Here is a 24,932-nt window from a genome sequence, read left to right on the forward strand (position 1 = left end):
TTGGCCTGAACCCAGAGTACTCCCCCGTATTCCTGGCTAGGATAGGAACCAGGTGAGTGTGAGGAGACGGGGTGGTGGAGGGATGCTGAAAACTGTCGAGGAACATACAGTAGGTGAGTCGGCTGCGTATATATAGGCCTCTTCTTGTGCTGATTGGATAGATCATTTGAACGTGTTCCTTCTGAACTTTGTTAAAACATCATTCGGTATTTTTTGTGATTCTTTCATTTTTACGTCTTTCTCTTTCTGTAAACCCAAAGTAAAATTAGTTTTTTAAGCGAGCCCCAAAAGGGACATGGTGATGGAAAAAAAAAAATTAGATGGGAGGAAAAATTATAAGTCAATGCTTTCTCACTTCTCTCACAAATGTTTTGCGTTCCCCTGAGAAACTTTGCGTTCGCTCGCAAAACCTTTTTAGCTCTTGGCGAGCAAATGCAAAGTTTCTCGGGGGAATTTTTCCTCCATCGCATTTTTTTTTCATTCACCATGTCTATTTAGGGGCTCTGTACATTTCAAAGTAGCTTTACAGAGAATGCATGTGTCTACATTACAATTTAGAGTGATCTGTTTTCAATATTCAGAAGTAATGCATTAGTTTTAATTTTAGGCAGAAACAATGAGCTCATTGAAGTAATTATTACAAGTTGTGAACATAATGATTACAATATATAGAACATTTTGCATTGGTGTATATATCAGGTATATATCTTGAAAATCCTTACAACATTAGACGCTTTTCCAACCGTTGGGCACTCAGGTTAAAAGAAGTTCAGCTTTTAAAAAACGTGTCTCTAGGCCAAAAAAACGCGAGTGCAATGGTCAAACATGTCCGTCTAGCGCGTGAATGGCCCCTTAGTTGTTCTGTGTGAATGGCCCTTTGGTTAACTCTTTCCCATGTTTTCACTGTTGTATGGTAGGGGGCACTATTATGCATATTCTGAAAGATTACTGAATCTCCTGATCAAACACAGGCGTAGAAGAAGCAGAAACAAGCAATAGCATATGTTACCAGATATGTATAATAATCAACATTATCAGCATCATCAACATTACATAGCATATAAATCAAAACTGCCTAATTTTACTGAATGAAATGTCGACCCAGGACTAGCTATAGGACTGTGAAGCTTTTGGGGTGTTGATGGACTCGATCTATTCCATCATGTTTTGATCTTCCTTCTGAATCCAATCTGGATGAAGTCTTTGATTCTCTCAGCTTTTTGCTCAAAATGTAGCTTTTTTATGAATTTTACCCACATTCAAGTGTTGATAAAAACGGAATGCATAAAGCTAGAATAGAACGTTTTAGTTGTTGTTTGTTTAAAAGCAGAGGCTCTGTTCTTTCTTTTGATATACATCAGATATTCATACAACAAAATATCAAAATGATCAAAAATGCTGGCTGGCTGGCAACTTTTTTCAAAAACGCTGGCGGGGAAAGAGTTGAGTTTGTTTTATTTCCTTGAATCATCTCTCCTTTTTAGTGAATCAATTCTGTTACTAAATATTGCATTGCTCCACATTGCTATGTATTGTCATATTGGTGAGTATGAATGTTATAAATGTTATAGTTCGTTGAGATCATTTAGAGAACAACAGTGTGGAAAACAGTTCTTGACTGATTTTAACTGTTTTAAACAGGACTATTTATTTTCTTGAATAAAACATTTTGAATCTACTTGGTTACAATGGCTGTTCCTCTTATTGAAATGAAACCACCATTTTAAGTTATTTTAAATGCATGCATTTTGAGACAAAATACCTTCAAAAGGCTAAACAATATCAAGATCAGAATATGGAAAAATAACTACTATATATCTTGCAGCCCTACAAGTGGTTGATAGAAATAAGGCTGTACTTGGCTAAGGAAAAAGCAAACAGAACCTTTGCTTCATGCACATGGCCAAGTACACATCCACTTCATGGAAAATGATTGATTACTGTGAAAAGCCCCCATTACATCACTGCACTACATCTGTGCTATTACATTGCACAAGCATTAAAAAAGGCAATGTTGATTGCTGTCTTCTGCTTACCAAATCAGCATATGGATATATATATCACTTATCTAGGTTTGTCTCTATCTTTATACAAATAATAGAAATATCCATTGACGCCAAAGAAGCCTACTCTTATAGGATAATGAAGAGTACGACTGTTCTAACATGCTATATGCAAATATGTGTGTGTTTGTTGCAGGACAAAGGTCAAACAGATAAACACTCCTACAGATATTGACACACTTCACACATACAGATCCTCTCTCGGAAGAGCTATGAGCAAGAGAGGGAGCAAACTCCATTGAAAGGAATGTGGTAAAGAAATGACAAATAATTGCAAGAGAATCCCATGAAGAGAATTAACTTCACAGATGACGCACACAACTCACAACCCTCTACAGGTATTTACTTGACATCTTTACTTTTGCCCTATTCTACAAAACAACAGGTGGCAGCAAAAAATAACAAGTATCACTAAAAAATGAGCGTTTACCAAGCTTTACTTGGCAAATGTTATTGAGCATGACCTAGCCTGTGTTCAAAATCTCTCACTATTTCCTTAAATAGGGCACTATTTGAGGGTACAGCCATTTATAGTGGTGTCCGAAACCATAGTGAACATTATCGTGTGCACTCATTCAATCCCATCATGCACCGCAATAACAAGTGTACAACCGATGTACACGCAACAGCAAGACAATACCCATGCACTGTGAGGGTTGCACCAAATGAATTAATCGCCCACAGATGAATCATCCATTCATTTTCCAAACTGTTGGTCCAATATGGGTACCATGAATATCATACAGGTATAAATTCATTTGTAATCGATTATTAAATTGTTTGAGTAAGTACATAGTTTCCATGACAGAGTTCAAGATAAATCCAGTTTGCTTCCAGCGCACTCAGTCTGAATTCACTCTCTAAATCCCTTAATTCCGCGAGCCTACTGTGCTCTGATTGGTCAGATGGCCCAGTCTGTTGTGATTGGTGTACTGCGTACAGCGCGTGTCGGAAGCTAAAGCCCATTACCGTAAGCTCTGGAGGCTTCCTCAGTCCTCAGCGATTGCACACACTATAAAGACGACGACGTCGATTTTATCATATCAATCCGAGCACGAATCCGATGATGAAACATTGGAAGAATTAGTTATTCAACTAGTTATTCAGTTATGTCTATCAACAAACCGATGTGTATATTTCTAATGCATTGCAGTACACATGCGGGAACTGTATCAATAACGGTGCATACATTCGCCCAACTCTAACATGAATGACTGATGTAACAAACGTTTGTAAAACAAATCTTGCTCCATCCTTTACCTTTACTCGAAGTAGTAAGAACGACAGACAATCTGCATTAATAGACACAGTTTTAGGTAATAGTGGCCCACAGATGCTTAGCAGAAGTATTTCAGTGAGACAGTAGTAATGCGAGTTAGCCGGTTAGGCGTAAACTTACACAATAATTGCGGGAAAGCAATACTTTTGCGAGAGAATTCAAAAGTTTTGTGAGTGAACAACTTTTTTTCAAGGAAAGGCACTGAAATATAACTTCCTCAAATCTCATATTTTTTTTACATCACCATGTTTCCTTAGGGGCTCTGTATATTTCACATTTTTATCAATGCCTCTTAGTATTGAATAAATTATATATTTATAATTGATTTCACAGGTTTCATATGGTATCTTGGATGGATTTTTTTACAGGCCTTCTCCTCCAAAATACATGTGATATTGCCTTGTGATACTCCTAGAACTCAGTATAATGCCCTCTACCTTTTGGAACAACCTTCCTGTTGGGAGTGTGCCAGCGATACCTTATCACCACTTTCATCCTAGAGGACCCAACAAAGTGACAATGGAAATGGCACACAGCTTCATAGACAAAACACACACACACCAGCACACGGTGTCAATATCTCTATCAGGTCACTGTACACATGCTGTCCTTCACATGTGACCCATTTCTGTCTCACACACACACCAGATAGATGCACTACATCTCTCTGATGGGAATGGCTTATCCACACTGCTTACTGTCACAATGAGACAAGGTCAACTTTTTAACACAAGCAGAAATTGCTCGCTGACATGAGTGACCTAAATTTCATTTACACCACCATCTGATCTTATAGTCACTCTCAGCACGACTGCATTTATGTTTCGTTGCTCAGGAAAGGTGACATCCTTCTTCTGTCAATCATACTTCTCTGCTGCAGTTTACGAAGATGATGCCTGTCATCTGTCAGGAAACACCGTAAAATCCCCTTCCGTCATACTATGGTGAGCTTCTACTCAATATTAAACAGCAAAATTTACACAGATGAATTTATCAGAGCATTAAATTAGGGCCTGCAATTAAATGGGAAAATACATGTTTTACATTTATCATTCCTTATAAATAATTTTTTTCTTCAATAAATTTGTTGTTGAAAAAAGACGTAATAAACTAGTATTCACTGTGATTTTTTTTTTATTATATATTGATATCATGTTTATAATACACATTTGATAATATCAAAAATAGCCGAGACTCTCAAGGAAGGTTCTATAGAGTGTCACAACATCTAGCTACTGGGGTGCCTCAGGGCTCAGTGCTTTGACCACTTCTCTTCTCCATCTACATGTCATCACTAGAATCTGTCATTCAGAAACATGGTTTTTCCCATCACTGTTATGCAAACGACACACAACTCACAATGATACCTCTCATTCCAACTGGAGGATCCGGTGGTAGCTGCTCACATCTCAGCCTGCCTGATAGACATTTCTTGTTGGATGAAGAAATGTCCACCACCTTCAACTAAATCTTGTGAAGACAGAGTTGCTTGTGATCCCGGCCAACCCAACACTATACCACAACTTCTCCATTGAGCTAGGTTCGTCATCCAATACTCTATCAAGGTCAGCCAGCAACCTTGGAGTTGTGACTGATGATCAATTGAACTTCACAGACCACACTGCTAGAACTGCCCGGTCCTGCAGATTTGCCTTATACAACATTAGGAGGATCAGGCCCTTCCTATCAGAGCATGCTATACAACCCCTTGTCCAAGCTCTTGTTCTATCAAGACTGGACTATTATAATGCTCTCTTGGCAGGCCTTCCAGGCTTGCACTGTCAAACCTCTGCAACGGATCCAGAATGCTGCAGTTATAGTGGTCTTTAAGGAGCCAAAGAGAGCACATGTCACACCTCTCCTCACAAAATTGCACTGGTTGCCAGTTGCTGCTCGCATCAAATTCAAGGCACTGATGCTTGCCAACAGAAAAACCACTGGCTCTGCTCCCTTTTACCTAAACTCATTACTCCAGACTTACGCGCCATCCAGAAACCTGCCTTTGCAAGTAAACGTAGCCTCGTGGTGCCATCTTAAAGAGGCACAAAATCACTCTCATGGACCTTCACCTTGACTGTTCCCTGCTGGTGGAATGGCCTGCCGAACTCAACCTGAGCTGCTGAGTCTGTAGCCATTTTCAAGAAACTGCTGAAGACGGATCTTTTTCGGCAACACTCGATCCATTAATACTAACACTTTCTTTTCTTTTCTTTTCTTTTCTTTTCTTTTCTTTTCTTTTCTTTTCTTTTCTTTTCTTTTCTTTTCTCTTTTTATTACGTATACTGCGTTAGACTAAACTGGGAAGGGTTAATAGTTTAATTGCTTCTATTGCTCTCCTCATTTGTAAATCACTTTGGATAAAAGCATCTGCTAAATGATTAAAAGTAAATGTAAAGCAGTAAGTCCCATCTTGTTGACACTCCAACACTGTAGGTAGCGGTATTGCACTTTAATCTTTTCATAAAAAAAGAAATTAGCTCAAGAGTAACTGTGTCCCATTCAGGGGCTGCGTTCAACTCTTTAAACTTAAACTTTAACTTAACTTTTTTAGACACTGGCTGCATCTGAAATCGCATACTCTCTCGAGTAGGTACTTCACGTGAAGTAAGTACTTCACGACCACTAAAAAAGTATGTTCTATATAGTATTAATGTGTGTAGTATGAATGTAATCTGGACGTACTACAGTCACGATGTTGTCATTATGTGACAAACCAGCGTCAGTTACGTCATTTCACTGCCATTCATAAATAAACATTTGGCCTCATGGGAGGCCATCATATGCACACTTCAGAATCTCGCCGGAAGAAGTAGGTCATCTGGGTACTTTTTACCTACTCTTTTAAGAGTACTGTGAATTTGGACATACTTATTTTGTCATATACTGTTTTTCGCCTACTATATAGTAGGGAAGTATGCGATTTTGGATGCAGCCAATATGTACACTTCAGGTAGATCCATAGACCACAATGCAACACAATTGTGACATCACTGCAGATCGCGCTTAATTTACCCCACCCCACAGACTAGTGTATGATATTAGAGTTATTTAGGCATTTATCTGCATTTAACACTTGTAGCTACCTTAAGCTTTTTTACACAGTTATAGTTTATTGTTTTGTTATCATTTTCGCTTGTGTAATTGTTTATTTCAAGGGCTTAAGGCGTTTCATTTAAACACATTTCAAGGGTTCCGCCAGTAGTGGGCACTCGTGCAACATACGCAATGATGTACATCTGACTGAACAAGATGGAGGGAAGTTAGCGAGGGAAAGGCATAAAAAAGGACTAAATGCAGCTCCAGGCTGCATCCTTCAAAGGCTGCATTCGAAGGCCGAATGCGGACAGCCTACATTGAAGGCTGTCTCATTTCGAAGGCCCTGCGAATGCAGCCTACAAATGTGTCCTTCATTTCTCGAGCCACAAGGATAGAATGAGTGGATCCTTTTGCAGCCCAACCTATCCCAAGACTCTTTGCGCACTGGTGACGACTGGATTTTCTTAGAGAAAATGCCAGATTACACTTTTAAATGTAAGTAATGGGTTTCAACTTACTAAAATATCCAACCATACAAAAATGTAAAAAACACACACAAAAAAACAATTAAAGTGGTTCAAATGTTGACATCTGTCAGCAACTGTGGCTGAAATGAAGCGCACGATGAATGGAGTACAAAAACAAATAGCCTTTAATCAAGATACCACTAGGAAACCGCAGGAGAACAAAATAACTCAACCACATGAAATGCAAACGTTGACAATACCAGACAGCGAACTAAGGAAAACCCGAAATACACACGGGAATCTAATTAACAGAAGCAGGTGTGTAACTCTAATCAGTAACCATAGAAACAAACTAGTGGCGGGAAAATTAATACAAAAGGAAACAGGTACAGGTACTAGAACTAAACCAAAACAGAACATACACAATATCTTACAAAGATGTGATTTTATATATAGTTTATACTCTTTATTATGTACATAAATGGACCAAGGTGGACATATTTAGACAGGTTGCAAACCCTGTTTTGTTTCAATCAGTATAACTTGCAAAAAAAAGTCCAGTACAAACGTTACTGCCACTTGTCATTGGCAGCTGTCACAGTTGCATGGCAACAAGAGCAATACTCTGTAGGTTAGACCGTCCCATTTAACAACGCTTGGTTCGACCTTCATGGACTTTTAAGGCATGGCCTCTGACGTCCGCGTCCTTCAAAGGATGCAGCCTCTGAATTAAGAAACAGCTAGTGAGGGAGTTTTTGGATTCTGTAAAAAAGATGGGTTGTTAAACACCCCAGTCTACAGGAAGTGCCGAATGACAGTAAGTTCTTACTGTACGTTTCTGTACAGTTATGGTTACAAACTCTGCCTCCACCTCCCTTCACTCGTACTTTGAGTGTGATTCATTGGCCAAAAAAAGAGAGTCATGATTCCAATTGATACCATTAATTTACCATTATTTCTAATTGATGCCATTGTTTATTTATTTATTTGATTATTTATTTGATTCTATAGATGTCGCAATAATATCACCATCTAATTACACGTTGCGTTCATTGTGTCTGGTATGGACAGTATTTTATTTACTATGGCCATGTGAGCACATCAGTATGGAATTCAAGAGAATTTAAGAGAAATGATAAACCATAAGAAATTAGATAAAATATAAGAGAACAGAGATGAAACATAATAGTATAACAATAACACTGAAGAACAGAAATGAAGGAACTGATCAAAGAACAGACATACAACAAAAAATATAAGGATATAGGAACAAAGACAAAAGAACTTTAATGGGAGAAAAACTTTCTGAGCTGTTCTTAAGAAAAGCTACAAGGCCCAAAGCATTATATAGAGTCAAGGGACCAAGAAAGAATGAATGTCATGCTTTTCAGTCTTACCTTAAATCGTTTATCCTGAAGGACCTTCTTAATGGCCACCAGTTCTCCTGAGTCACAGAGCTTGGCCTGATAGACCACGCCAAAAGAGCCGTTACCAATGACCTTGGTGTCAGTGTAGCTGACCTCCTGCGGCCGGTCAGGTCCCTGTCCAGGGGTCGCCACCACTGTGGTCACTTTACTGCCATCTTTATCTCCTACAGACAGATAAAAAGAGATGGGGGTTAGAGAAGGCAATAAAAGTGCAATCGGAAAACACAACAATGTCTCAATAGCAACAACTTCCTGTGCGATACACCTGGCATTCTCGTAATTAATAATTGAATGATGAGTACTTTGGTCCAAGAACCATTTTCTCCAATTAATAAAACATAATACTGGTTGAAACTCTCTTCACATCCTGATATCAATAATAGAAGTGGTCTAAATATTAAAACATGTACATATATCTCCTGTGGAAGTCTCAGGATCAAAAAATGTTCTCCCAATCATTGCATTCAGTCCGAATGCGATGATACGATGTCCTACCTGCCTGTAAACATATATTTCCATACCTCCGTGACCCTGCTTGCACAGACATTACACGTCATCAGCGTGGCAATGCAGAGTTGAAGATACACAGTCACAGAGCACCGCAAAAAAACAGCAGCCGCCTTTTGCAGTTCCACCTGAACCAAAGCAACAAGCTTATGCTGTGTTCACACCATGTCATAACCATAACTACAAGATGGTAACCCATGACGTAGCTCCGTAGCTCTCAACGTCATCAGACTCGGATTTATGAGTTTCTATGTCAACACTATCAACACCGAAATGAATCTGCAGCAATCAGGTGGTACAAGTAAGAGCTCTGTAAGATGTTTATGTTTATTATTATTGTGATGCTATGTGCTTTGAGACATGAGGTCATTTAACTCTGTCTCTCGTCTTGTGATGCTTTGCAGACTCTGCTCTGGCTGTGCATGTTCACGTGTTTTGAAGGAGGCGTGGCTTTGGAGACGCTCTGAATGGAGGGTGGGATCTAATGCTTTCAATGCAAGCTTGCTATTGCTTGCCTCTCCGAAACTGCCTACCCTACCTTTAATATCTAGGAATGTCTGATATATATAAATTGCTTGCAATCCCGAGACCTTGCCATTACTATATTCAAAACTGTTTGAACTACAGGATACAATGTCAAACTTTTGGACAGACAGTGAAAATTACAGTATCAACACAGTGAAAACATCTAAAACATATCCTTGTTGGTGAACAAGTCCTATACTACTCTATATTCTTCCCCTTCAATGAGATATTAACCACTGTGACTGGATAACTGAGTCCTAATTCACATTCGTTATAGTACAAAGAGTGGCCAGAATGTTTTTCATGATCTCCTTTTGTGTTCCATAGAAGAAAAAAGTCATATGTGTTTGGAGAGTAAATGATGACAGAATTGGCCATTTTGGGTGAACTATCCCTCTAATTGAAAAAACAATGCAACTAGTCTGTTCTGGATATTAGGACCGAATTGGGATACACTAACAGGCAAAACCTGGAAAGAAAATCTACCTTGAGCTTATGCATTTTACATTACCGTTCTTGGCAGATGTGTTCTCACCAAAGCAGCATAAAAGAAAGTGCATATTTGGCGCTTGGGAGGATTACTTCAGCAGGTGACTTAGGATGAAAGTCGATTATATTGCTTACAATGCAAACATAGCACGTGAAATATAATCCTCAGCATGATGTGGAGAAGTTTTCAGAGAGCCTATACTTTCTTTCAGAGCTGTGAGGGTAATAAACCAGAGAAATGAGAGAAGCATAATGCCATTAGTTTATTAGGGACAGATTTAAAGAACTCATGAAAATGTTTATTGCCTTGTACGATAAAATTAGGACTCAGCTGTATATACTATGCAATGCACCAACAGATTCTGCAATATTAAATATTTCATTCCCATTATTAAAATTAATTTAAAATGACTCATACCATGATGAGATGTAGGTCCAAATCAAATCATGCGTGTGTGTACAATGATGTATATGATCTGGTCTGGTATTAGTAGATGGTTGTGACTACTTGGATTAGCTTCTTTGCGGTTTAGACTAGCGTGCACAGTCTTTGTTAACTTTGTTAAAGGTTAACTGCATAGATTGTATAGTGCCTTTTCAACCCCCTAATACCCACAGAAGTTCACACAAATTCTCCAACAAGTCTCAAATCAGGCCTCCGGAGATCCAATGAATCCCGATCTGCAATTAGTGGCAGACTGTGTTGTAGCAGTGAGGTTTAGAGCAGAATCAGAATCAGCTCCTCCCTCACCACCTGAGACTCTGACAGCCGATGCCAACCAAATTGATTTGCTGCAAGGACTGGGCAAAAATATTGATTTGCCGATTAACTGTGATCTTTGTTTGAGCGTTCCAATATCGAGTTTTAAAATCTCAAGATTGTTTTTAATCAATGTCTTTTTTTTTCACATAGGTTCTAATTAATCATTATTTGAAACATGCCTCTCAATCTGCAGATGTCGCTGAGTCAGTGGATCCTGACTGCCGGCCCCTGCACAAAGCTCAAAGATCTCAATTCTGTGAATGTCAGCTTGTCTCAATGAAAATAAATGTATGCATCCATCCATCCATCCATCCATCCATTTTTTCTTTAAACATTTGTTTAATATCAGTTCTCCTTTATTTGAGAGTACAGTGGAAAAGCAACAGGAAAGTTGAGGGAGAAAGAAAGGGAACAGGACCAGGACATGAACCAGGCTGGAATTTAACCCAGATCATTACAAATTCAACAGATCTTCATGTCAGGGGCAACAGACTACCCTGTGTCGCACATCTGGAGGGACCGTCCAGTTTTAATGTGTGAATCATGACATTAAAATCAAATACACACTTACAGAAGTCAACACCATGAACCGTCTTTGCAAATCAATTTATTTCCATAATTTGATCCAAATGAAACTGGATATTCATTAACAAGTCTTTTTATGAAAAGTATTTATTTATTTTTCTTTTATGCTGCCTTTTATTGTTTTCTCTATTCAAGTGGTATAAATGAACTTTTTTAAGTTTCTGTGCATAGCTGATAACCTGTAATGGGACAAAATGATTTGAAAATACCTGAATATGACAATAAAATGAAGACTGTGTTGCAGTCGTGTGATCGTGCAATTATTATCATGTTGTCATGTTTCATGAACTGAAATGAACTTAAAATATTCCCAAATTAATCAATTAATCAATATAGAGGATAGCTTGTATTCAGAATTGAACCAGGAAATCAGTGCCGATACCCAGATCCTTTCTCTCCATCTCCATGGCAACTGAGACGTCTCTGAGCCTGAGAGATGTTGTGGCCCACTTGCTAAAGACTCACCCACTCATCTGCACGGATACACACTCGCATGCGGAGAGTGTGTCAAGGGTGACATTCACACACTCCAAAAATAACACCATTAAAAGGCAACTGAGCGAATGCCAGCACAAGTGAGAATTAAGATCTGCTGGAATGTCTAACGTAGACTTTTAAGTTCTATGACGATCTTCATTCAAATGTGGAACAATTCGCATGTCATCCATTCAACATTTCGACGTGAAACGTATACTACAGTCGAATGTGATCTCAGGACAAGCATGCCGTCAAACTGGTTCATGGGGTTTTCCTTCATTCAGGACAAGAAACCACTTCAAATAACCATTCCTCTGTTTGAATACAGAGGAAACTAGGTTCACTATGCATAATGCACAGTTCACTCAGCTCTTTGACACACCATTACTTGTTACTCCTGCTAAATAGAGGGCTTTAATTTCCTGCTAACATTAAAAAGCCAAGGGTTATCATGCAGGTCATCTAAGATTACTGTAATGGAACCAGAAAAAAAAAAATCAGCCAGATTGATTCAGAAGAACTAAGAATCAGCACATTAGAATGATTTCTGAAGGATCATGTGACACTAAAGACTGGAGTAATGATTCTGAAAATTAAGCTTTACCACCACACGAATAAATTACATTTTAAAATAATGTTAAAATAGAGAAGTTATTTTAAATTGTAATAACATTTCACAGTATTGTTGTTTATACTGTACAAATAAATACAGCCTTGGTGAGCGGAACAGACTTCTTTCAAACTTTTTACTGGTAGTGCATGTATAGGCAAAATCTATGTGAATGTATACAAGTATTTTACTAACTACATGTCTTTTCTACATAAATCATAAAACATGAGTGAAAATATAGACTTTATTCTTGGTCATGACTGTAACTGGTAAAAAAGCGGTAAATTTTGCTCAGTTGGTCAATTAAACAACGTTTTTTTCTTTCTTTTTTTGCTGGACATTTAATAATGTGATTAACTTAAAATAACACACTTTAAAATAATGACACAATAAATGACTACATGTAAATACAACAAATAGTGACAAATATGGTGACAAATAGTACCACTGATGGGTTAAACAATCAGTGACTGTAAAGTGATCCGTTCAGCCACTTCTCCTCTCCTGTTTTCCATTGACGTAAACTCTTTATCGCTCTTGGCTGCGGTGAGGCATGTTTAGATGTTACCTCAGAGGTATGTGATGTTCAGAGCGCTAGAGAAGAGAAACTAAAGGACACACAATGAAAGGAGAGCTCTATCGAGAGTGAACATAGACACACACCCAGAAATCAATTCACATGTGCAGTGAACACATACTAGATTACAAACACACAATAGTCAAGGGCAAGAATTTAATAATGTGTAAGAGGAAATGCAGCTGATGTATTCCTGCTATTGCTCTTTGCGCTGTGACCCGTGTCTTGACCTGAGCTCACAGAGAGAATCATATACTGTAGCACTTTCATGTCAATCTCAGCCTGTGTTCAAATACTTATTGAGCGGTCTTTTTGATCACTTTATCCAGCACACCATACAGAGCCTGGTAAGTCATCTGTAGGAGGAAAAAAAACAAGAACTGCAAATCCGTGGCCACAGTTTTATAATTCGTCCCCTTAGTTTATGAGCCTCACTCACAGTTTCTTAAATTGTCCCCTCGGTTTAACAAATCATGGATTTGTTTGCTTTCACGGAATCTGAGCACACAGATTGGAAATTCGTAGGTACGGTTTATTAATCCTTTGAGCACGATTTGTTAAGGCCGGGACACACCAAGCCAACGATCGGCGTCAGGCCGTTGGTGAGAGAGAGAACTCTGATTGGCTGTTCAGCTTAGTGAATGAGTCAGTGCACGAGAATAAAAGCGAAAGTGATGAAAGCGAACAAAGACGACGGTACAAACAGAAGGCTGTTATAATTTTATGTCATCTTACCTGAGCATTCGAAGGCACAAATATTTTCACAATAACATGAGCCGACTGCAATGAAAAAGTGATCAGCATGATTGATTTGCAAAATGCTAAGCAAGCGCTGCTTTGTTTTTACGATTTGTATATCTGCAGTCGTAGTTTCAGTTTCCCTTTTTGAATGACGAACATTATTGATACCTGCTGATATAGACAGATGTTTACTTGCACACAGGTGCAGAACGCGTGTGCAAGTTGACAGTCACCTTTAGTCCTTTTGGTGTGTTCAAGAGCAGTTTTTTTTTGGCCGAGACGCAGCAGACGACACAGCCAGCTTTCGTCGCCGCTAGTTCTTTGACGTCGTCTTGGTGTGTCCCGGGCTTTAAACCAAGGGAACAATTTAAGAATCTCTGAGTACGGTATATAAACTGAGGGGACGAATATGCAGTTCTTTTTTTTTCTTCTACAGGGACTTTCCGTAACACCACAATATCTCAAGAGTCATGAAGAAATCTCTGCTGCACTGGCTTCAGGGTGAACACACAAACATTTGATGGCTAAAACACTGTTTTAAATGTGAGGAGGAGGTTGTGTTTTGTTCATCGTTAAAAAGAGTCGGAAATACTTTCATCTCAGAATCAAAAAACCTGGAAAAGCTAATTAAACATGTTATTAAGCCAAAGTGAGACACTATTAATACCCTAATATCACAGGTGGGAGTCAAAAGCCCTATTCGCACGGGATTAGTATTATCTGGGGACCTCGTGTGATTTAGAAATGACCCCCCCACGTCTGAATTTCGTGTGGCGCATTCGCACGGGATAACCGAAGCCTGTGATTTTACTCGAATTTACTGACTTATCTCCCGGATATGATGTCAATAGGCTATTGCTTGGAAATGACTTGTCGTTATTGTCTAGCTGTATGATATCATAAACAGAAGAATGTTCCTCACCGCATGCTCAGTGGCGTAACTTTAAAAAGTGGGTGGGACGGGGGACGGGGGGATTTATGAATGCTAAATCATAAATCGATGTAGGCCTATGTACAATAACATTACGATGTCCAGCAATTGATTTAAATAGTGCATTGGTTTAATTTGTCATTTAATGAGAATTTTCATAAATACATAAATCCACTAAATAAAATGTATATTAAAATGGTCTAGTGGTAGAACTTTTGCCAAGCGTTTCAGAGGTTCTGGGTTCTAATCCACACTCGTATAGGCTAGGTTTTTTTTTTTTTTTTTTCATCAAAACCGATTATGTTTATCAGTGGTTGTATATCAGGCAAGCATGTATGCATTTTGTTTTGTAATTTCACCAGAACGAATAGAGAGTCTCCACAACGGATTGAAGCGCACGTCCGAGACTGTGCGCGAGCCACAAGAGAATACAGTATCCGCGCCACTGATCGCAGCGGCAACGAGCACTTTGATCACTTGATTTCAAAAACAACACATTTCAGCGCTAGATCGCCTCTTACAAACGAACTAAATGAATGCTCTGCTAGTTAACTGGAGATGTTTTATTTATTTGTATTGGTACATTCGTGCCGCGAGATGTTTCAAAAATGGTGGGGACATGTCCCACCCGCAAATTACGCCTATGTCATTCATCTCCATCTAATCATGGTTTTCAGCTTTCTCTTTCTGATAATTGTAGTTGTATCGTATCATGGTGTATAGCGATATGACCCAGCACCCAAAATACTATCAGAACACTCCAACACAGCCTCCATTCTTCACGAAAGATGGATAAAAAAGCGCACAGGAAACAAAAACCTTGAAAAAATTATATACACCCTGTTAAATCACAGAGATGCTGATTCGCACGGGACTAATATTATCACAGGACCTCGGTGTTCGCCGAAATATGGTAGGTCATTTGCGGGGGAATTTTTACTTTACAAATTACAGACATGGCCGATTCGCACGGGATTAAGATCACAGACAACCTCCGCAATTATTACAAATTACTAGAGGTCGCCAGGTAATACTAATCCCGTGCGAATAGGGCTAAAGACACACACCCAGACTGTGCACATGGGTAAATGTGTGCCATTCAAGCACAGAAACTAGGAATCATGTAACATGTAGGCTATTTATACCAAAAATGTTCATTACAGGTCTTTCAGTTTGATGCTCACATGTGGGTCAAACAGACGGAGCACAATAACTATGAGTAAAATATACATTTTGCTAAAATATTTTGCATCCATAAGCACTTGACTCTAAATTCTGATTCACACTTATCGCACATTATACATTAAAGTGAAAGTTCACCAAAAAATGAAAGATATACACTTTATTTTGACAGTTCCCTTTAGACATTTTGTTGACTGTAAGTAACGTTGCACCTACGTCAACTAACTCTCTATTAGTCGAGTATCAAAAGTGTTACCGATCAAAAGTATAACCATAGAAAAGTTAGACCATCAAAAGTAGTGTTACCGATATTTTGAGAAATGTTTTTTTGCTTTTATTGATGGGGGGGGGGGGGGGGGTCAAGGTCCCCAAAGCTGTTACCAGCATTCTTCAAAATAATTTATTTTATAATATTAAGTATGTAACGTAGGCTGTGGAACGACATGAGAGGATATAAATTATTATAGTGACCACATTTCTCTTGGACATGCAGCAGTATCGAACTCCTCGGGACTGAGAACGTGACGACTTTTTAAAGGGAAAGAGTGGGATAACCTTGCTCATCATCAATGTGGGACAGGTGCTCTGCAATGTCCATTTCTGCTTTGATTTCTGATTTCAAAGCTGACTTGATCAGGTTATTTGCTTTTTAGATATTTGTTTCTATTTCATTAGTGCGAAACAAGAAAAGGATGCAGTGTGTTGAGGTTAAACCTGTGGTTTTAACGCCCCTCAAGCAGTCAGGTCTTTAACCCCAATTACAGAGAAGAGGAGGGTCAGTCAGGACGCCTTCAAACACATCACAAGCTGTAGCGTAAGTAGAAATCACTTTCTTTCACTCGTCTAATTCAGTAGATTTGTGGCAACTCATCACACTGCATCTAATTTAGCAGATTTGTGGCAACGATTCAGTGACAACACACACTCATTAATAATCTTCCTGTGTCTAAATTGCCACATTGTTTTATGTCTAGTGTATTTATTGCATTCATATGTGTAGCCTACATTTTTTTAAGTATTTGAATGTCCTGCATTTACTCTAATGTGTGTACTATATTTGTGAATCATGTGTATGTGTTCTTTATGTGTATTACATGTAATCGTTTTTGTCTGAGAACTGTCCTAAATGTATGGCTGCTGTGATTTCTATACAAACACATTTCCCATATTAGTGTCTAATTTAGGGCATAGCATTTCACTGCAAATCAAACCAAGAAAAATCAAGAAATCATATTTTGAATAAAGTAAATAACTAAATAAACCCCTTAAAGCTGACTCAAGACCCCTATGGTTCACATTAGGGTCCTGATCCCCCTGTGTCAGTTTATGTGTTGATAATGAGCAGCTGACTGTACATTATCCCTTACATAACTCCTTCAATTGATGTTTTTTTGTGAATTCAGCCCTATGTCATCGCCCATGACCTCACTACCACCAAGCCAATGGGAGCCCAGCATCTCTCAGTGAGGGCGCTGACATGTCTGCATCACTCTGCTGCAGATAATGTTTAATCCTGCTCTATAAATAAACTCAGATCAGCCAGAGCGGAAGACAGTGTCTGCATATGGCATGTGGGTGAATTCATGCTCATGTGTGCGTTTGTGTCTGTGAAACGCTGTAGGCGAATTCGGCATTATAGCAGGGTCTGTTTGTTGAGCACACTTATGTGTGTAAGTTCTCCACCTGTTTGCCAGATGACCTAAATCTCATTCTCAGGGTGATGCATTTTACTCTCAGCCCCATTCACACCGCTAGATTTGCGGGCTATACTGGTTGTTCGCTAGTAAGCGTTTAGTTCTGCTTGCACAAGTAACCAAAATGTTATGTTATGTATTTTTGTAACTCTCTATTTGTATGTTTTTTCTTTGTTCTTATAGTGGTTTCTTATAGTGTTTTGACTGTTTTGTTAATTGTGGTGCATGTATGTTCTTTATATGAGCATAATCGGGAGGTACACTATTTGTCGCGTGACCTACAGTGCCAGTTGTGGCGCTTCACTATCATTCTTAAATCGTCATGGAACGGTAAAATATCCATCATATGTGCACTTCAGAAATATAAGGACATCCAGGAACTTTTTGCCTACTGTTTTATGGATACTGTGAATTCTACTCATTTTACATACTGTTTTTTGCCTACTATATATTAGGGAAGTATGTATATTCAAATGTAGCCATTCACACCAATTGACCCTTTTCATATTTCCGGGGTTATATAATTTTTGCATTCCCATTTGCTCCAATAGCAAAAGAAAAAAAATCCACGATATAATTTCAATGACCTTCTAAAAGTGGGAAAAATATAGAAAGATTTATTACTTTAATCAGTTAACTAGTTATCTGAAAATAATTGTGCGCAAGATTTACAATGTTAATAACTGTGTAAAACATGTCATCACAGTCAATGCATCAAATCATTTGGCAGACACTTATCAAAAGTGACTTACATTAGATTCAAGGTACATTTTTAGTTCATGCATTCACTGGATTCCATGACCATGGCGCTGCTAACACAATGCTGTACTACATGAACTACAGAAAAATCACTGCTCAGTTGCATAAATGTACACTTTTCTCAACTTGCTCAAAATCTCAGGACACCCTTCCACTCATATCGCCGAAAATCTGCAACAATCACTGAAAATCAATGACTTTGGTCTACCTTGCCATTACAGAGCAATGAATGTGTGGAGGGCCCTTAATGGCTCTAGTCTGATGTGAGATTTTTGGTTGAAGTTTAACAGTGCGCTGGTGTCTAGCTGCGGGGCAATGACACACAGAGAACCAGCGGGACACAGCACTAACACTCACAGAAATGCACGCAAAACTTTGATCTGTACTCACTCACTACTCCCATGCTGTGCAGACTGTGCGTGACAACTATCGGTATGTACCGCACACACAGTAATCAAACCTCTGGCCACCCTGTCTGGCCAGATACTAGAATATTATGCTTAAATTCCTATCTATCTCTTTCTTTTCTTTCTTGCTCACTCATGTAAAACCCACACACACACACTACACTATACAATTCAAATTGGCTATCATAGCTAGCAGGGTCATCCAATGGTCACATATCAACACATGACACAAGACAAAGCCACATAAGAATGATACAATAAACCGCAGCGGTTCAGGGAAGAGGTCCAGTAGACACTCCACTACCTCCACAAGCCAACTTTACCATAAAGAACAAAAAGTACAACAGCAGAACCAACAATCAGAGCTGGAGGAGAGAAATATCATTGCAGTTTTTAAGGCAGTATTGGCTGTATTTATATTCTCAGTCATTCTGATCAGGGTTTGTTCTAAACATCAACTTCTAGGTTTAACCAGAAACACTTAAAGGGTTAGTTCACCCAAAAATGAAAATTCTGTCATCAATTACTGACTCTCATCTTATTCCAAATCCATAAGACTTTTATCATCTTCAAAACTCATCTTCAAACAAAGAAAAAAAAAAAGATAATTTTAATGAAACCTGAGAGATTTCTGTGCCTCTGCTGAAGTTCCAGTTAACCGATGCTTTTATGGTTCAAAAAGTTCATAAAGAGATAGTAAATGTAATCCATATGGATTGAGCGGTTTAGTCCAAGTCTCCCTAAGAGACACAATCACTTTATATGATGGAACAGATTTAATTCAGGCTTTTATTCACATTTAAACATTGATCAACGCACATACAGCTAATCAATGGTAAACGGAAGCTCAAACATGCTTGCTTGATGCTCAAGGGAAAAACCTCACTGGTTCCCATCCACAGTGAAACCTCATTGGCCCAAAATCTCACTCAACTTCATTTAGAATCATTTAGAGGACACTAAAGTACAAATTTTACTGTTCTTGGAAATCAAACACATGACCTTGGCGTTGCTAACACCATGCTCTATTGTTTGAGCAAAAGAAACAAGCTACCCAATTGGGTGTTATGCTGTCACACATCATTTTGTCATTCGGCATGAACAGACAAATTACTTGATGCTGAAACATTTCACAGAAGTTACCTATAACTTTAAAGCCACTGTTATACTGTCTTTGCAGTGCAAAACTGGTTAATTGTATTCTTAAATATTGTCATTACAAATTTAACATTGTGTATGCTACTGTTGTTTATATTTCTGAGAGAGGGAGTGTGTGTATGTGTGTAAAAGGGAATGAAAAATATGGAAGATATTCCACATAAAAAGTGTAGCTTTTATTGGTCAACTCAATCAGAATTTTTGTCAAGTGTAAGTAAACATAGCTTCAAGGCATGATAAACTAAACAGTAGCAATCACCTTTTTATCCCGGCCGAAGTGTGTTTGTGTGTGTGTGTGTTTGTGTTTGTGTGTCAGCCCTGAGCAGATAAGAGAGAAACATGTCAGAATGGAAATGATCAGGTAAGTGGAACACAGACTCTGCCCTTTAATAAGACGCAGATAAAGTAACACACTGCTGTACCTCGGGAATAAGAAGTCTAACTCAAGACCTGTGCTGCAGGTTAACATCATTAAGTGTTCTTACCATCAGGAAGGGCTGGAGAAGATATATTTTTTAACTGCATTTCAATAAAGCTAAAAGTGACTCATATGGTAGCTAATCTATACTCTTAAAAAAAAAAAAATTGCCGTAACGCCATAGAAGAGCCATTTTTGGTTTCCCCAAAGAACCTTTAGCGAACTAAAAGCGAACTTTTCTAAAAAGAACCATTTTTTTTCTTAATATTCTAAAGACCCTTTTTTCCACTATAAAGAAACTTTTGTGCAATAGAAAAGTTCCATGAATGTTAAAGATTCTTCATGGAACCATAGATACCAATAAAAACCTTTATTTTTAACAGTGTAGAGTTGTTTTTGAAAAAGTAGTTTGCTTCAATGAAATCTACAAACAAATAGTAGTTAACTACAATGAAACTACATAAGCATGCGATAGCCTAGCTTTAGAAATACATAACTATCAGATGATTAAGATGCTATAATTTATTTTAACAATTAGAGCAGTATTTATCTGGCACAAAAACTGAGGACCTCAGTTAATGGTGAAATGCTGAGTGATTTATGTGATTCAAATTAGAGCGCTGTTGACAATGGAAACAATGACATCTGCAATGCTTAATGTTGCAAAATATAGAATGTAACAGGAGTAAATGTTATGGGCAAAGGCAGGCAGCCAAAGATATATATGCGCACTGTAAATTGTGAAGATGGGCCAACACTTCAATAGTAATTCTGCATAAATTTTATTGTAATATGAGCCTCACTATGCCTTGCCTTGTATGTTAAATTCATAGAAAAATTATTGTTAAACCCAAAGTATACCAAAGCATACATGATTTTTCTAACCGTGCACAATCTGTACGCTCAGGTCGTACATGTGCATTGAATTTTGTGCATTGAATTTTTTGCACTAAATAGTTGTTCTAAATGGTGGAAACACTAACCGCGTTTCCATTACCCTTCAAATTGCACAAATTGAAATTGCGAATTGAAAATACGCCCAATGGAAACAAAAACTCACATTTATCGCAAAAAAGTTTTTACGCTCGCATAAGGCGGTTTTTCAGGCAATTCGAAAAAGAAACATTTAGCAAAACTGCAATGGAAACAGTTTTTGATCATTTACAGTCACCTGACATAGTTTGGACAGAATACGAGACAGAGTTCTTTATTAAATTCATAAAAGACAGAAGAATTACAGGAATACTGGATTCTAAACCTCAAAGAAATGCCACAATCAAGACCTCGAAGCAGAAATGAGTGAGAAACACCTCATATGTGCCGCTCTCAAGTATAAGGGTCTTTCCTTGCCATTAATGATTGGATAACACACATACGTCTCCTTTGATTAATAATAATGGCCAGTGCGGTGGCTGAGATATACATAAACCTACCAACGTCCGTTGCTATGATTTTTGGAAGTTTTAGTTGCATAACATCGGTTAATGGAAACAAGTCATTTCGCAATAGATTTTTGTCGACATACAGAAAAAATTGCAAAATTTTAGCGCAAATCTGTAATGGAAACACGCCTGACCCCCGCGGAAGTTTGACATAAATATACACGGAATAGAAGGAACAACAAATTACTGGAGACTGCAACCAGGGTCGAAGCTAGGTTATCGTTGTTGCAGTGGACTTTTTGTCTGTTGAAATTGCGTTTTCCTCCTTGACTGTAATCACATTCCGGGGGGTGGAACGGTTGGAGATTGTTTGGAGGGGGGGGGGGGGGGGGGTTTCCCCCTCTGTAAAATTGCGTTCCCCTTGGTTGAAATCTACAGATACAACTCTAGTTTAAAAGAATACAAAGGCACGCTTATCTGTCATAACTTTTGGAGAAAAATAGCGCAGACACTGGACAAAGATGAAACTTTCTAGTGTGCATGTGTCGAGCGCAAGTGTCAATCAAATGCAGTATACTTTGAAAGGCTATGTGTTCGGTTGTACGTGTATGCTAAACATTTGTGTCAAAACTGAAGTATACATTGGCCTTTATAGCTGTTAAGATTGCCGTGGCAAATAAAACTTTAGCATCAAATATTACCTTTGTGCATTTAACTCAAGAGTAATGTCTTTTGTGCGACATTTGGGAAAAAAATAGACAAGCAAAATTTGGTTTAGGAGCGACATAAAGCAGATGACTTCACCAAACAAATGATAACCAATCATACTCATCACTGTTGCATCTATTCCTTGTTTTTCCATTCATCTTTTTATGCCTGTCCAGTGTTTCGTAACAGAAAAATGTATTCCACCTCCTACACAGTCTTTATTTTTTTCATTTTACAAAGGAAATTGCAAAGATCTCAAAATGGGTACCAATGTTTTCAAGTCATTCAGGGAATTGTGTGTGGGGGAAGTGAGAGAGAAAAAGAAAATGTGTGGAATGTACTGGCCCATAATTTGGGTTGCTGCAGAAAATCTGTGCTGGAAATGCAGACTTTATCAACTGGTCCATCTCAGCGAGAAAAAAAAAACGTCCTACCCTCCATTTTAACATGGATCTTCACATACCCAACACATTTAGGCCAATGCGAAGAGACAGCTCAGCTAAACATGAGGATGTTCCTATGACCTCATGCCAAACGTGAAGAGTTACAGTATGGCGTGTATGAGATAACAAAGGCTAAAAGGACAACAGGCATGTACATCCGAGCACTTCCCGTGTAGCTACTGAGATCAAGCAGACATCACTGAAGTGCCACTTTCAGGAAACCCCAGAGTCAAAAACTATGACCAGTTACAAAAAGATGTAAAGCTAACAAAACATAATACAATAATACTTAATACTGCTTCACTATACTGAGTCCTCTAAAACTGCATTTCACAGAAACATATTGACTTTGGACAGGCCAATCTATGCAATAATTAGGTTTGTAAACGCAACAGATGTTGCTCTATGATTTCATTCCTCCATAGAGCCCCGAAGCACTCACACTTTATTGACTTTTCGGAAACATATTTTGTGATAAGACTAAAAAACATCAATGATGAGAAAAAAACATCTCACTTCTCTTTAACCAGAAATGTATGATCAAAGTCAGATCGTTTCTTGACATCGTTTTTTTTTTTTTTTTATCTCCAGGCAGCAGTAGGAGCTGTTTCATCTTTGTATACACGACAGTCAGCATTACTAAAAACCTGGACTTGCACAAAGACTTTATCTTACCAGAAAATTCAGTGACAGATCCCTGGCATAGTAACTTGCACTCAGTACATTCAACTCTCATCCAATTCTGTTCCATCACCAGCCATTCATGCGTGGCATAAATTAGTGTCATCTCTGACGATCTAGCTCAGCTGGGATCAAACACATACTACACTCTTATTGCAGACCGCAAATCTGCTCTAAAGCTGCTATTTCCTACTGATAATCATGTCATTTCAATCCTATTTTCTTTTTTTCATGAAAAACAAAAATGGAGATGTACACTATTTGTGGTAGGTAACAATCTATTTGAGTTTTTGGATGAAGTCTCTTATGCTCACCAAGGCTGTATTTATTTGATAAAAAATACAGTAAAAAATATATTTTTACCATTTAAATGAAATATTTTCTGTTTTAAATGTACAATATGTATTTTTTTTTGCCGCTAGGGGTCGCTAACCTCTTACAATAACAAAGGCGTAGTTTGATGACGCAACATTTGCTAAGAATTATGGATCTTGTCGTCAACGTCAAGCCGACCGATCTAATAATGTTTATGGATGAGTGAATACATCGATGTTTTTATCATGACTGTGATATGAAGCAGGTCGGGATTGCTAAGAGACAGCTGTCAGCTCCACACGCGATGCGAGTCCCGCGGATATAAAAGGAATATGGACATTTCATTCTACCGAACTACACGCAAGTGCAGAATTACTACTCACAGGTCAGTTTATTAGACAAATCATACTTGTGAGGTAACGCAGCGCTGTTTCACTTGGTCTAACATTACACTATCACACTAAACTGCATTTGAATGTGTTGAAATTTATGTTATTCTATGTGTTAGTTTGTCTGTATGAGATTAACAGTAAGCTAGATCAACATTAGAATAACATACAGATCATATTCTAACATTTTATCATTGTTGAACTATATAACATTGATTAGTTTTATGTAAATGTGCTCACCTGTTTAATAAAGCACATGTAGGAACGGTCGAAGTCTCGGACATGGAGCTCTAGGTATCTTGAAAACACTGCACTGATATTGATTCTCGTTTTAGTTCTCCTTTTTTATCCAGTCTGCTTGCCATGGTCCATAATGTTTGAACGAAACAACAACAGCGTGCAGATAGATATTACGAACTACACAGTTGTCCACGTCTGTCGCCTTGGTTACTATCAGAGGGCTCTGGTTACTATGGCAGTACGAGCGGAAACCAGGGAGAATGCGGATATGACGCCATTGACGGCGACAAAACGGAAATAAAGAAACGGTACGTGTCTTCGAATTAAATGACAAATTTCTCCTGGTTTGAATGTTGTTGAAAACAGTCGGGATAATGTAAGTACACAACTAGAAAAAATATATAACATAGATATAGTGATTTTTGCTATTTTTAAAGCAAACAATTTACATATTGTACCTTTAATGTATCACAGCCATAAACATAAGTTGTGTTCCAAAATTGAAGTTGGTTCTTTAAAAAATTTGCTTTCAATAAGATTTTGTTTGGGTGCAGTACCAAATGTTTCCACTAGATGAAATTTGTTTCCAATTTATTTCCAATGCAGTGACTTTTTTTTTTTTTTCAGGACCATTTAACCTTTTTGAATCATCTGCATGATTTTTATTTATTCTAAAATA

At 38.1% G+C, this 24,932-nt stretch overlaps 1 protein-coding gene across 2 annotated transcripts in view; it reads right to left on the minus strand.

The window, feature by feature from the left end:
- gsk3ba (glycogen synthase kinase 3 beta-a) overlaps positions 1-24,932 on the minus strand; it is a 65,298-nt gene that overhangs the window by 27,831 nt on the left and 12,535 nt on the right. For both annotated transcript variants that reach the window (XM_079880893.1, XM_079880894.1), the window contains exon 2: positions 8,243-8,436. In XM_079880893.1, coding sequence (XP_079737019.1) covers positions 8,243-8,436 — 194 coding nt within the window. The remainder of the gene's footprint in view (positions 1-8,242; positions 8,437-24,932) is intronic.

Source organism: Squalius cephalus (genome assembly GCF_949319135.1).
Source record: "Squalius cephalus genome assembly, chromosome: 9".
Classification (NCBI taxonomy): domain Eukaryota; kingdom Metazoa; phylum Chordata; class Actinopteri; order Cypriniformes; family Leuciscidae; genus Squalius; species Squalius cephalus.